This window comes from Lytechinus variegatus, chromosome 14 (genome assembly GCF_018143015.1).
Source record: "Lytechinus variegatus isolate NC3 chromosome 14, Lvar_3.0, whole genome shotgun sequence".
In the NCBI taxonomy this organism is placed as follows: Eukaryota; Metazoa; Echinodermata; class Echinoidea; order Temnopleuroida; family Toxopneustidae; genus Lytechinus; species Lytechinus variegatus.
Window position 1 is genome coordinate 4,261,834 of NC_054753.1, and position 16,574 is coordinate 4,278,407.

Here is a 16,574-nt window from a genome sequence, read left to right on the forward strand (position 1 = left end):
ATCATTGACTTCTATATCTTGAGCGAGTTCACAAATCTTGACAAAATATTTTCCACAGTTTTCCATATTGAACCCTAAATCTTTTTTTCCAAAATTAAATGTCATGATTATGAATAACATGATATATAAACCACACATTTTTCTGAAAGCTTTTGTGGTGGAATCATTGCATAAAAATAAACACAATAATTATAACTATACTAGCTAAAACTTTGGTCATTTATTTTTGTAAAGAATATTCATGAGTGAAGTCCTGTGACCCGTTTCATAAGGGACTTGCCATTATGACAACTACCATGGTAACCTTGATTCTGATTTACTGACAACAGTTTTAAGTCTTTTATGAAATTGGCCCCAGCTCAAGGGATTCCATAGTAATACCATGGCAGTATCATAGAAATACCATGGTACTTAATGGCACTTTTTTTTTACAAAAGTATGGTACTCATGACTCATGACATGGAAGTACCATGGTAAAGAAAAATACATTGTAATACTGTGGTAAATCCATGGTAAATGTATTGCCTTCATATGTCAATTCACCATACTATGGTAAAATAATGGTATTACAATTGTAAAAGTATTATGGTAAAACCATGGTACCTTTTTATAAGGGTACAGCCGTTTTCAAAACGTTTAGCAAATTTGTATTCCGTGCTACATAACTTTTCTTCAGTATAATATTCAATCTTTATGAAAAACATCATGTACCATCCACAAGAAATGACTTCATGTATGCAAACAACCGCGTTATTATTCATCCGTTGTTTTTCATGAAAGTGCTTTGCTGAGGTTGTGTGTATGGGGGTAGGAAGGGTCCCCGGTTCGCGATTGGCCAAATTTGAGTCCCGTTAGGTGATAAAAAAAAAAAATCGAGGGTATGAAACTGGAAACACAAGTCCCCACTTTAAAGATTAATCATAAATGATTCCCCGATTTTCAAGTTACATGACCTAGTTTGTGTGTGTGTGTGCAATAGGTGTATGGGTGGATGTGCGGGTGAGGGTGTGTACGTGCCTAAATTTTTATCCGAACAGGCTTATATTGTCATTTCCTTTATAGTGGGAATAATACTCCAAAACTCCGAAAAAGCCTCCCATGAAGCCCGTGCCTTTGAAAAAGCTTTAATAATGTGAAAGATTCAAGTATCATAAGTATCATCTGATATTCCAATCTTACAAAAGTGAAAAAAATTTGATTTTGTTTAATTAGAAGATCTTTTTAGAGATGTCTTGGAAATGTTTTGTTATATTGAAAAAAATATTGAACCCCTATCACTATCATATTTTCAACCAAGTTAGTAATTGCACATCAGAAATGTAGAAGGACGGATAATATCCTGAAATTATTAGTCAATCCATGCTTGAAAAATGGTATAGAACCAAAATAGGGAGTACAATCTGATATGTTTATTCCTCTTTGAAATAACCCATCCTCGATATCAATGAAGAAAACAAAGCCCTTTTTTAATGGGATTTATATACGTTTTATTGATGTCATCAATATCATAAAACTAGTAATTTACTGTAATAGTGAACAATAATCTTTGAACAATTATAAAAAGTTAAAGACGCAAGCTAAATTACATTAAGGCCTACATTTGTTTCATTTAAAAAGAGTACTGGATTTGATTTGATTTGTAAACTTTGATTCATGTTTTGATATAATATGTATTAGGTATTGTTCAAGAGTACCTCAAATGGATGAAACAGACGCCTCTAAGGAGAGGCAGAAAAACAATTCATGCACATACCTTCAAGATATGTAAAAAAAACCGTCATCATTTATCAAGGGGAGATCAATTATTACACGTGTTAGTGTATGGACACATATTAAGATGGTGTTTCCGGTCATTTTTATTTTTGAAAAAGAACTAAATAATGTTTTTTGCACCCTTCTTTTCTTGGCTTGATTTTATAAACATATCATGGACACCAGCTGCTTGGGGGAAAATTGACAAGCAAGAATGGGGAGGGGGGGGGGTTTCACTCTAAAATGAAAGTGATTTCGGTCAAATTTCTACATTTTCGCGGTGCTATGGTGTAAAACATACGCAGCAGCCCTTGAAGTATGAGGGATGGGGGGGGGGGGTCATTCAGCACCCCCGCTTCCCATGGCCATAATAGGCACAGGTGTCAAGTGGGACTTTGTCGCGGAGATATTTTAAAGTCAAATCAATGGTTACCAATGGCATCGAAGAAAATTGTTTAAACTATTTCGTTCATACCGTAATGAAGTTTATTTTGCCAAAAGTAGTTACTTATATCAGAACTTACCTAGTGAGAGAAACAAAATCATCTGGGTAAATTCCACATTCTCCATTCTGACTTCCTAGAGATAGACACAAGATGAACATAATATAGTTTTTCATCAATCAAAGTGATTGTTGGAGACCGGACACCTTATCAATCTCTTAACTCTTCTAAATAAATCCGTGCCTTTTTTATTGATAAAAAGTAGGTGCATTATGTACGACTGACACATCTCAACTCTATGCTCTTTCAATATTACTAATCATGCTAATATAACTTCGTCGAAACAATAACAAAATTAATTCTAAAGCTTCCCAGAGAATTACTTTAAGAGAGTCTCAGCATGTAAATTGAATAATAGCAGTTTTAAAAAAAATGCATATTTTTGGTCCGATTAAGATCCCTAAAAATGAATTCCTCTGTGAATTGATGTTTTTTTCATTTTAATATTTCGGAAGAAAAAATAAACAAAATATGCAGGATCCTCCTACCGCTCTTCAGCCAAAACAATCAGTTTTCAAAAAGAGATCTTACTTTCAAAACCAACTGTCTAAGAAGATTGCGAAGATTACGAAGTGTTGCTTCGTTATGTCTGCAAGTGAAGGCGTTGCTTCGTTTCGTCAGCAAATGATATACTTTTACTAAACAGTTTGATGGTAAACATCGACTTCAATTCTCCGTTCTGGCGAATGCTCCTATGCTTGTTGCATTTAGATGGTTTTTAAAACTATAATAGTGCGCAATATCTGCGTGGGTGTGGAACGCGCACGTTATAATCGAGTGACGTAACCTTGTCGCAGTCACACCAACGAAACGGACCCAAGAACGATCAAGCGGGGGGGGGGGGGATGGGATAGAGAGAAAGTGGGGATTATGGGGTGAAGTTCAGGAGAAAAACAATGCCTTTGGTTGGTTTTTAATTGGTGTTGGAGTTGTGTTGGCGCTCTTCAATCTGTATAGATTATTATTTGGGGATGGGGTAGGTCGTTTTATACCCCCCCCCCCGCTCATCAGGAAGTGGAATCAATTACCAAGATATCTACATTTCATACTCTCTAACTCGATTGTGATTATATTAATGAAATCAATTATATTTGTCCTTATAATGATGATGATGATGATGACAGTAATAATAGGATATTTGTTTTATAGTGCACATATCCACCTATTTAGGTGTTCGAGGCACTCTTATATCATGTACATGGCCGGCTTATATGCTTTTTGGGGAATTACTTTCTGCCAGTACCGATTTATCTCACCCAGGTTGAGTGCAGCACATTGTTGTTCATTTTTTTGCCGAAGGAAATCATTCCAAGGCCGGCATTCGAACCAACGACCCTATATCTTTCAAAAAAGTTTGGGTCATAATATTATGTTGCTTTCAATGTGTTTTGCCAATAGCATTTCTTTTCTCACATGCGTCATAATGGAAATAAGCCCGAAGAAATGCCAGGGGTTATTCATTATTCGTGAACTGTTCCACAGAAGCTTATCAGTGGAAATTGAAGCAAAACCTCCCGCCACTTCCTCCATTTCATTATTTTTTTCTCGCCTGCATAGCAGATCAAGACTCATAGGCGGCGGCGTCAACATTGAAATCTTAACCAAGGTTTTTTTTTTTACGTCATCATAACTTGAAAAGTATACCGACCTAGTTCGTTAAACTAGGTTATAAAGGTAATCAAGTATTACTAAAACTCCTGCCTGAATTCCAGGTCACAGGACCAAGGTCATATTGGGAGTATTTGTTACGGCAAGTATCAATGATCATCTTGCACAAGTCTTAGGTCACATGATCAAGGTCAAACGTCATTTAGGGTCAATGAACATAGTATTTTATTATCATATGAATGAAGATTGTGAATGAATAAATAAACATTTTGTAAGTCAGCAATGCTCTAGCTGTATCGAATCGTGTCCAGGCGAGACTCCAGAGGCGGTTCACTTGTTACGATATATTGTACGATGCGTGTTTGTTTTTGTCTCTTTATATATCAGTTTTACAATACATCTTGTTGATTTAGTGGGCTAGACTTAATTGATGTAGTTTCTAGATTTTACAGGTGTTTCTCATAAATGTACTTTCACGGTCATCAATAATTTCTTATGTTAGAACCCCTCTGGAAATAAGCCATCTCGGCTTTCATGGGCTATACTGCCAAGGAAATTTTTATACTTCATTCATGTACTTGTTATATTTTACCTGATAAATACAATCAATCAATCAACTCTCCATTGAAAATCACTTATGGAATAATGATTCACTATATATATATATATATACATATATATATATTGTTTACTTTTTTGTAATCAATTATGCAAATTAGTGTATGAGATTATGTTTTGCTTTTAGGTCACTTGAATTAGCTACATGTATGATGTCGTAGAATGATAATTCAGATTCAGACATTTTTTTATAATCCATTATGCAATCAGGTACAAATGGGAATTCAATTTGTTCGCGCAAAATAATTTAGAATATGCCTACAAAGATTACATTAGTAAACATGATAATAATAACAATCCGCTTTTATATAACGCTTTATACATCGGAACGACGTGTCTAAGCGCTTCACAGATATATTATTACCCCGGTCATCGGATTCAATCAGTCATTCCCGCACACAATGTGTGCACATTCTCCACTCCCTGGGGAGTATTCCAGTCAGGCGCGCACACAGTACTGGACAAGCTACAATGACTTTCACATCCTACCGGGTACCCATTTAGCACCTGGGTCGAGAGTGGCAAAGTGTGGATTAACGCCTTGCCAAAGGACGCAAGACCGCGGTGGGATTCGAACACACGACCCTCTGTTTACAAGGCGAGAGTCAGAACCACTACACCACGGCTCCTCCACATCATACAAACATCATACAAATTTAACAATCAAAGATAAAAGAGAAATTAAAATGGAATTATGATCTAAAATATGGCTATTAAATGGACGGATTGAAACAGGGTCAACAGAATTTACGAGTCCTGATGTTCGGTACAGAAGAGACCATTTAATTTCATTTATTTATGGTTTATTAAATAGACATGTATCGCAGTAAAAAAAAATGAATTACACATGGTTTACAGGGTATTGCAGCATACGTGGATAATGAAATACAGAGGATTAAAATTATTCACAAAATACGTGAAATTTGCACAGTAAATTATTGATAAAGATAAATACATAACAGAAGAATTCATATAATTTACAAAAAATATTCCTGATAAATCTCTTAAAACACGATAAAATAAAGGTAATTTAAAAAAAATCACCATTTAATCTAACTGAACTAATATTTGGTGATAACATGTTTTTTTTATACTTCCAACAAATATATACAAAAAATGCCAAACCATTATTAATATCATTTGAATTTCATTGTTTTTTGTGATTTTCTTTTTCATTTTTAGTATTTCTTAGTTTTGTTGTTTTTTTACTTTTATTTTTGTTGTTGTTTTTCGATTAAATATGCCAGGGGCTATTTTGTATTCATAAACAGCATAAATTAATCATCTGAAACCAGCACAGGCAAAATAATTTTTTGAATATTGTGTTCTAAATCACGTTTTGGAACAATTTTGGTCTGACGGGCACTTACGAAATGTCGCGTAATTTCACAATTGGTACCCAGGCGTCGCAAACTTGGTCTCCAAAGATGCGTAAAACTTCAAAAATAAAGTCATTGAGTGTCCCACATCAAAGTCCCTTAGCTTAGTTTACCAAATTATGTAATAATACAAGTGCTACTCAAATATATATTAGTTGGCCGTGTATTTGATTGCAATATATTTGCCTAAATTAAAACGATTTTCAACTTTCTTTCACTGAGCAGAATTTCGTCAATTAATCAATAATACAATATAATATATCTTACAGCACAGCTTGCTTTTTGTTGGAGAATATCTACAGATAGGCATTTTCATTTTTGAATCCGAAGAAGTTAGGCCTTCTTTCAAGAGAGAATAACGGGTATAGATCAGCTCAATATAAGAGGATAAAACATGGAAAAGTTTTAACAAAGTCGGGTAAAACCCGAATCATCGTTCCTACAACCTTGTTAAGAGACATTCCAAAGAAATTCACAGTAGCAATAACCACTCGTGATAAAAGTAATTTGATTAAGCCGTATATTTATCATGCTTCACTCTTAAAACAAATCAGTCAAATTGACTAGACCAGTAGTCAGCTGGGAACAACTGATATGACAATCACTGATATTCACATTTCTGACATATATTCTAGTCAGAAATAACTCTTTTCTAGTACAATATGACTAGAATAACAGTTGCACCCAGCTGACCCTATTAACTAGTCATTTTTGACTGACTTGTTTTTAGAGTGTTGGTTGAAAATGGTTTGAAATTTTGTCTGGTAAATATCAATCTCCGAAAGGGTTTATCAAAAATTCATTCAAACTACCGTCGATAATGCGAATTCGCAAATCGGAAAATATATCCAAATTGTAAACTCCGATCAATGTTATGCAAACTTTTATTTGAAGAAAATTTATCATATGAAACCAAGGAGACACCTCAACAGCATCATTTTTCAAAGTAAGATAAATCAAATATACTCCCCCCAAAAAAGTTTGGAAATCTGACTTTGACCGACAATCCTTCCTCGGTTTAGTAAATATCAATGTGTAATTAATAGCAATGAATAAAGCATTTCATTCTCTTAAAAATGATACCCTACATGACATGATTATGGTTCACATGGAGGTGCAGTGCCTTGAAATGTGGGGCAAGGTCAAAATTCAAAAGTTGCAAAATGACACAATATTGAAAGTCACTGTTCTCAGTGAGAGTGTCATGTGATAAACAGTTTGCAGATGACCAAATAATTATTTTCACCACAGTATACATTTCATTAAACTCTTCGTCACTGACAGTTGACATACATTAATTAAGTATCTTGTTTTGTTAACTGATTGAGATGTCACGTGACGGCTTCCAGACAATCGATTACCTACTTTCCCAATCTACGGTTTATTTCATAAAGCCTGTCATCAGTGATAGCTTGATTGCTTTTAGCTCATCTGGCCCGAAGTGCAAGAAATTTATTCATAAATGATTTTTTCTCTCTCATTTGTTCATCAATTTCACCTTTGTTTGCTTTACATGAAAGCTCTAGGAAGGGATACAAAATTTCTACACATAATTTTGAAACTCGTTACTGACCGATTTCGATTTTTTTTTTGTTCCATCCGAGAGCCACAGGAGGTTGTCCAAGGTTCTACACACGAAAATTTTGACTAGAAAGTTATTTATGCTTATTTATCATTATTATTACTTATTATTTGTACTACGCTTTTCCCATTAGGCCCAAAGCGCTTACAATTAACATGATTAATTGAATGTAATATTTAAAAAACTACAAAGTACGAAAGAGATGAGTTTTTAATGACTGTTTGAAAATTGCTAATGATGGAGACTGTCCAATTATTAGTGGCAGGTCGTTCCAGGATTTTGAAGCGACACCGTAAATGTTCTGTCACCAGCTAATGTACGGGTTAATGAATATGTGAGGCAAAGGTGATCATATCTATATGAAATTCATAAATAAATCACAAAAAATGCTTCTTCTCTGTCATTTCTTCATCAAGTTCAATTCTGTTTCCTCCATTCATGTCACCATTTTAATTCACTACAGTGTCAACTAGGTTGACATCTGACATTAAAAATTGTGTTAATTTTATTTTGCGAGATGCCGGATGAGCTCCACATCATTGATAAGCTACTTTACTTTTTGAAAAAAGTGTACCCCATTTGTGGTTGATCCACCCCCAAGTACCGGAGAGACCACATGTTAGTGAGAACAAGACAATAAAAAGATTAACACAACCTAAACATACATTTGGAACTCAAAAAAGCATCATTCATTGTCAGCATATCTGCTTTCAGATACATAAAGACTCTTTTAACGGCAAGGCAAATTAATGTGGGCATCTTAAAGTTAGTTTCAGTATCACTCCCTAATTCGAACCATAACAATAACTATAGTGTGTCAGAAAGTGGCCACACTTATATACAATGACAACCAAAAAAAAAATGTAGCGGTATATGTTGTGCATTTGTAGCTACGATACCTCAAGCTTGTCACGCAACATTAGCACGATCGCAGTGCATGCACCTTCAATGATGTTTACAACCTCCAACAACGATATAACGTCGTCTGACAATGCTCTGGTCCATCGATGGCTCAACCATATCAATCATGAAGTTTCTGCAATGCTGGTGAATAACGTTTAGAATCGATAATTGTGCATACACATATAGTAACTTCTTTCAAATGATGCATGTATAGTACAGAATCTTAAATGTGGCACCCACATGTTCAGATCTGTTAAAACAGATTCAAATGTGCTTTTGTCTCTTCTTAATTTTCAAACCTTACAAGTTTCAAACCTTGCAAACTTCGTATCCTTGTTGATAGTCCATCAACTCATTTCATCGAATCAGTCCCTAGCATTGTGCTGTCGTCACACAGTATATGTCATCAATTAATAGTTTCCATCCTTGCCAACATGTCATTACTGCTTTGAATAGATGTCAATTTTCTATGTTACATTATCATGATTATGCGGACGATTTACAGCTGATGACGTTTAGGAGAGTCTGAGAGATCTCCAAGAAACCTTTGCGGAAACCATGATCTCGATAACAGTAAATAAGGGGATTGATTAAAGAATTAAACGAACATGATGCGAACACTATTCCTACAATAATCTCACTCATAGAATCAGTGAAATCGATTGCTAAACCTAAAGACAACATGACGAAGAAAGGAAACCAACACAAGATGTAAGCGCCTACGATCAGAGACATCGTTTTAAACGCTTTGAGCTGCAGGTTACCTTGATAGTTTCCCGGTCCATTCACTCTTCCATTAGCTATGGTTAAAGACTGTTTTACTGCAATTCGTAATATGCGCACATTGAGCCCAAGAACAGTCAACGTCGACACAGAGTAAGAAATTATCAAAGCCGTAGAAATGGACTTCGTGGCATTGTCAGTATAGCTGGACCCAAAACAGTGGGGATTCTGTTCATTGCCTGAGATGGCTAAAACCAAAGCACGTACTGTATAAAACGAAATGTTACCTATCCAGATGGATGCGATCCCACAGGCAACGCGGTTGTTGGTCACGATTCCTGGGTAACGCAGCGGTCGTGTAACCGCGATGAAGCGGTCAGCGGTAATGGCTATAATATGAAAAAAAGATACCCCCAAAGAGATGAATATCGGAAAGGTTAACACGTACTGAGATGTTGAACAGTATTGCAAGTCTTTCAGTACCAGGATTTCCGCAGGAGTGCCAACGAGCCCAACAAGGAAATCTGTAATGGCAAGACTAGCTATTATGAGGTTTGTGGGTGTCCGCAGAGCTTCACTCTTGTACACTGATAAAACCACAAATATATTTCCAATTAGAATAAATGGAATAAAAATTATAAGAACCGTAATAAGTAGGACAATTACATGCGTCATGATAAACAGATAAGCAAAATGCCTAAGTTGTTAGCTAGTAAATACTCTGAATCACAGAAATGTGCGTACCGTAAACGCAAGGCACGATTCCCAAAATCACCTTCTTCAGAAGAGGCATCCTCACAAAGACGATGCAGACCCTGAGTAAACACTTAGAAACTGATGACATTTCCAACGTATAGCTTCATCACGCTTTATCTTTTAGGTCGATACCATAATTTTGACATATAGAGAGAAACATAATTAGACATGCTTTACAGAAACGCCAGTCATTCAATTGATGAAAAGATAAAGATGTGACAATATTAGGAATCATGTAACTGTCATTACTTGACATCACTAAAATAGAAACCTACTAGGTGGAAATATCATCCACGCGCAATACTCAGGATGCCAATTCCCCCGTTCGGGAGAAAGACGGGTTAAAGTAATTAATCTTGCAAGTGATATTATTGCAATGACGTTAAATAGGCCTACTCCTTTTTATGATTTCATCACTGATATTTTTTTCAATGACCTTTTGAAATATATGTAGACCCTTATCAGAGCTCATAGCATGTATAACATTGATTTACCATTAACCATCCCTTTGAGTTTCTACGGATGCAGGACTCCAGATGGGTGGGTTAGTTCTCTCAAGGGGTTCGTTACCAAGGATGATGTCAGCAGCCTTCTCAGCTATCATGATTGTTGGGGCATTGGTGTTCCCGCTGACAATGCTAGGCATGACGGAAGCGTCGACCACTCTTAGATTCTCCACCCCAAAGACTCTGGTAGTGTTGTCAACAACGGCCATTGCATCACCTTCAGAACCCATTTTACAGGTGGATGTTGGATGATAGAGTGTGTCAGCTTTGGCGGAGATAAATGCATCGAACTCAGAATCAGTCTGGACTGATGATCCAGGTGACAATTCTTCTCCACGGTATTCATCAAAGGCCTTCTGTGCAATGATCTCGCGCGTGATTTTGATACTCTCTCGCAAGTCCCTACGATCAACCTCAGTTTCCAAGTAGTTTGGATCGATGAGGGGATGTTCGCCGGGGTCACGAGAGAAAAGCTTGATGAAGCCACGGCTTGTCTCTCTCAGCGTATTGACATGGATCTGAAAGCCATGACCATGTTCGAACATTGGTTCGTTATCTTCAGATAGTAATGGCAAGAAATGCATCTGGATATCGGGATGTTCTACTCCTGGGCGGCTTCTTACAAAAGCACCTGCTTCTAGGTGAACCGTGGTACATGGCCCCGTCTTTAACATAAACCATTCAAGGCCCACTCGAATCATATAAAAGGGCATCTTCCACTTTGCTGTATAAAGTGTGACGGGCTTCGTACATTTATATTTGATACAGAGCTGTACGTGATCTTGAAGGTTCTGCCCTACACCGGGAAGGTTAGCAACTACTGGGATACCTAGCTCTCTCAGCTCATCTGCATTTCCCACACCAGACAACATCAGCAACTGCGGTGAATTTACTGCCCCTCCTGACAAAATCACTTCGTGTGATGCCCTTGCAACCTTCTTTTCGTTGTCACAGGTGAATTCTATACCTACTGCCTTTATCCCATCGAATAAAACTCTATCACATAATGCCTGTGATTGAACGTTCAGGTTTGTCCTCTTTCGGACATCCTCTGGTCCAAGGTATGCATTCGATGTGTTCCATCGCCTGCCCTTGTGAACTGTCAGGTCGAGGTATCCAAATCCTTCTTGCTGGTATCCGTTTACATCAGAGGTGTAAGGGTATCCACATTGTTCACCTGCTTTAACGAACGCAGCAAAGAGAGGGTTTTCTGATTTACCAGCAGAAACATGCAGGGGGCCATCCGCCCCTCTGTACTCATCTTCACCTTGGTCATGGCACTGGGCACGCTTTAAGTATGGTAGACAATCTGCATAAGACCATCCAATAGCTCCCTCTCTCTCCCATCTATCGTAATCAGCCGCATTACCTCTGACGTATACCATTGCATTGATAGATGAAGAGCCGCCTAGTACCTTACCCCTTGGCCAGTATATCTCCCTGTTGTTCAGGTGTCTCTGTGGAACTGTGCGGTAATACCAGTTGTGGTCTTTGGCGTGGAGGGGAATCCCTACAGCAGCTGGCATTTGAATCTTCCACGAATTGTCTTTCGGTCCAGCTTCGAGGAGTAGCACCTTGTTGCTAGATTGGGCAGAGAGACGGTTGGCCAGTACACATCCTGCAGACCCTGCTCCAACAATGATGTGTGTGTACTCGTTATCGCGTATGTTCCTAGCCTGAATACTTAGTGATGCCTTCTGTGAAGAATCGTGTATCAAAGACAGGTGCTTCCAGTTTATCAAACCTGTTAAGATAAAGGCGGGGATCAAACAAGAGAAAAGGAATAATAATAATAATAATAACAAGTGGATCGCCTATGGCAGTCTCACCTGCATCACACGATTCAATGTAGCAGCAGTGCTGACTTTGATAACTATAACATAATTATTCACAAAAAACACAATTTTCAATAATGATACAATAAATGACATTTGACCTTGCTCCCTGAGGGGGGGGGCACTTCCATTCACGAGTGGATACCATGCGCGACCACGTAATTTCCATATTCTGAAAATGCACCCCTTACCAAGTATTGGCGTGTGAAACCCTACCCTTAACAAGTATTGGAAACAAAACCGTTCTTTGCAAATATTCCTTGAAATGAACCCCTAAACAAGTACAGGAATGTTTAATTGTTATGGGTCCTTGGTCGTCGGCTTTACCTTATTTAGTTTAGTACAATCCCACCTACTACACCTCGTGCAAATCCGCGGACTCTAAACTTGAAGTGTTTGGGCAAAAAGGACATACATGTACTTTATAAAACATTTTAATTTTGTTTTATCATCCCCGCAAATTCGACCCTAAACACGTATCTTTCCTAGTGAAATAGATACCCTTTTTCCTTAATTTTTGTGTTTTTGACACCCATATCACGTTACGTACGTAACGTGCCCTATCGTGAAAAAGACATCCTTTTTACTTGTTTTTTTGGTCACGCATGGTATCCACTCGTCAATGTAAGTGGCCTCCCCCCCGGGCCTTGCTCATGTGACCGAAGACTTGTCAGTGATACTTGATTACCCCCTACATCCACATTTTACAAACTATATCTATAAACTTTGAAAGTTATTACAGTAATCTAATAATTACCTCCAAAATGGCCAAAGTTCATTTACCATAAATGATCTTTGATTTTGGTCATGTGACCTGAAACTCGCACATGATGTTCAGTGATACTTGATTACACTTATGTCCAAGTTTATGAACTAGACCAATACACTTATAGAGTTATGATGGTAATTGAAGAAATACCCCTTACATGGTCAAAGTTCACCGACCTTAAATGACCTTTGACCTTGGTCATGTGACCTGAAACTCGCACAGAATTTTCAGTGATACTTGATTACTCTTATGTCCAAGTTATATGAATAAGATTCATAAACTGTAAAAGTTATGATGGTAATTCAACAAATAACCACAACTTGGTCAAAGTTCATTGACCCTAAATGACCTTTGACCTTAGTCTTGTGACTTGAAACTCAAGCAGGAGGTTTAGTAATACTTGATCACCATTATGGCCAAGTTTCATGAACTAGGTCTATATACTTTTGAAGTTATGAGGAACTTTCAAAAACTTAACCTTAGGTTAAGATTTGATGTTGATTCCCCAAACATAATTTAAGTTCATTGAGCCTAAATGACCTTTGACCTTGGTTATGTGACCTGAATCTCAGGCAGGGTGTTTAGTAATACTTGATTAAGCTTATTTCATGGACTAGGTCCATATACTTTCTAAGTTATGCTATCATTTCAAAAAAAAGTTAACCTTCGGTTAAGATTTGCTGTTGACACCGCCGCCGCCGTCGCCGTGGGAAAAGCGGCACCTATAGTCTCACTCTGCTATGCAGGTGAGACAAAAAAAATATCAGAAAAATGTTTTTAACATTATTAGCAAAAAAATGTACATAAATGTAAAAAAATTCCACTATTACTTCAGATTGATTTCGCTGACCACAACGAACTTTCCTTACTATCTAATGTAATAAAATTTTGAAACTACGTGATGATGGGGATAAATATTTTTAGAACTGAATTAATGGCATATGGTGAATAATTTAAGGTGAGTTCTACAAAGATTTGAAAATATTTGCACTTTGAAAAATAAAATGTTAGATCAAAATAAAAAGGCCTTTGTCGTCAGGAATTATGGCTCCACAAACTTGAGTATGATCTGGTTCCGTTTCTGAGGTTGCTCAGGTTGATCTATTCCTGGCAATGGTCAAACTTTCAGGGTCGGCGTACTTTTTTTTCTTGGGGGGCAAAAAGGGTACTAATATGTCAAAATTTGCATTTTGGTGCAAACGGATATTTTCACCAGGAGATTATCTGCGTGAAGTAGTTGCGTGTTTTGTAGTAATTGAGCAAAGCTTTTAATTTTTTTTTTAATTCTATTTAATAGAATATACATTTAGGCTTTATTTTTTGGAAAAAAAAATCATATCCAAAGTTGTGAAACTTGCTTTTGGGTCAATCATGGCGCTATTTACCGTTAAAAGGAAACCCTCACGAGATAGCGAGCGCGAATAACAAGCTCAAACTTTTCGATATTTGATTTAATAAGCCGTGCAAATTAAACATTTCAATTAGTTTTTGTTATCATGAAAAAGTTGTGTATCTAACTTAAGAATTCACGCAAGCGCGAAGCGCGACCTGAAATTTTTAATTTACTGACCAGACAGGGGTCCTGATAAGTATTTTCTTTTAGTAACTGATTAAGAGGATATATATCTCTCAAACCAAATAATGCGAGCACGAAGCGCGAGCTGAAAGTTTGTGATTTTTCAACCTAAAAGGCACTTTTTGTAACCAATAATACAATATACCTTATCAAACAATGTCTGATTTGTAAAATTCTAATGTGAAATCTGGAAATTCTAAGCATTTTTGTAACCTAGGACAGAATGAGTATACGGGGCAATAACTGATGCCAGCACGCAGCGCGAGTAAAAAAATGTGTGATTTTTATTAAAAAGGGGCAATTTCCATTTTGAAAAACGTGCATATTTTTCTTCGAGGAATTTTGGGTGGCAAGTGCCCCCTGCCCCCCCCCCCCGGTTCCGCCACCACTGCAAACCTGTTTCAACTTTCAGGATCATAATCAAACAATATTAACTATGTTGGGGGGCTTACTTTGTATTTTATAGCTCCATCCATTGTGTTCTTTGCATTTTGCTGACTGGTAGGACACTTAACCTGCCTACATTGACATGGACTGTTGGATTTGCCAAGTGGTAGTCTTTATCTATAGGTCTACATTCATTATCCAGTAACCTTCGACGAAGGTAGAACCTCTATCAGGCTCTTTTTTTTCTCTTTCATAATCAAACAATATTAACTATGTTGGGGGGCTTACTTTGTATTTTATAGCTCCATCCCTTGTGTTCTTTGCATTTTGCTGACTGGTAGGACACTTAACCTGCCTACATTGACATGGACTGTTGGATTTGCCAAGTGGTAGTCTTTATCTATAGGTCTACATTCATTATCCAGTAACCTTCGACGAAGGTAGAACCTCTATCAGGCTCTTTCTTTCTCTTTCTTCTTTTTTCTCTATCCGTCTTTCTTTCTTTCTCTTTTCCCCCTTTTCTCCCCATTTGGCCAACTCGTATATATTTGCCGACTGCCATGGACACCACCATACCCCCCATAACGACGCCCCTTCCTCTCTTATCTCGTTCGTATTTTTATTCGTATTCATCTATACATTGTACATTGACGCTTTAAAAGTTCTGTGCATTTTTTTAACCATTTCAGGACTTGAAAAATAAATAAATATCGTTAGACTGATGTGCTTAAAAAATGAAAACATTTTCGCACTCCACAGCTGCGTTATATGAAATGGTAAACTTACCATGTTGCACTCTCGCCAATTTCCGAAACATGATTGCTTGATCTTAATATTCTGCTCACAGAGAAATAACTCAGCAATATGATGACAAGCCCAACTGCATTAACGATCGGTTTGATACTGAACCTGAATGCAGTCGTGTTTGTCTCTATGACTAAGACATATAGATTTAACTTCAAAGTATGAAAGTCATACGATACAATAGGCCTACACCAGTTTAGTTCATGACCTCCTTTTTAGACTTTGACCGTGTCTTAAGTGTCAAACAAGGCTGTTATATCGGCGAATTTGTATACCGTCTTCAAGATAAAATCCTTGTACCACTGTTGTCTCCAATTCATAGCATCATCATCGTTTATAATCCATTGAGCTGTTGGGAATCATAATTGGTGTCATTCCATTGTACCATTTTCCTAGCATCGGAATATTAATGTCAACGTTGGTTTAAATATGGACACCTGTAATGTTTCTATCACCACATCGATAGATGCTAAGAGTGGTGACGTGTTTAGTATGAACGTGTTTGTATATATGCGTCTCCAAAGAATTGCGACTTATTTATTTAAAAAAAAATATTCAAGTGAGGTACATCATAAATAAAATATGAACATTGACATAGTGACATAGATAAACGGTATTTTTACCTTGTATTTATTCCCTTTTTCTGTATCTCATAATGTCCTGTTACTATGTTTTTCGTGCATTGTATGTATTTTAATGCTGATCAGGCACTATGTATAAATATTCGAGAATAAATAAATAAATAAAAAAATAGATTTGACTCATAACAGGGGCGGATCCAGCTTTCGCCAATTGGGGGGGGGGGAGCGAAAAAAGATTTACCCATAATTTCCCAGATGGGCTGCTCAAAGTTGATTTTTATTTGTTTCTTTT

At 37.0% G+C, this 16,574-nt stretch overlaps 1 protein-coding gene across 1 annotated transcript; it reads right to left on the bottom strand.

Annotated features, from left to right (window-relative positions):
* Positions 1-10,277: 10,277 nt before the first annotated feature.
* LOC121427877 (choline dehydrogenase, mitochondrial-like) lies at positions 10,278-15,714 on the bottom strand. The gene is made up of 2 exons (XM_041624450.1): positions 15,684-15,714; positions 10,278-12,074 (listed from the first exon to the last, which is right to left on the bottom strand). Exons 1-2 carry the CDS (start codon positions 15,712-15,714, stop codon positions 10,321-10,323), a joined length of 1,785 nt encoding a protein of 594 aa, XP_041480384.1. The 3' UTR covers positions 10,278-10,320.
* Positions 15,715-16,574: the final 860 nt, after the last annotated feature.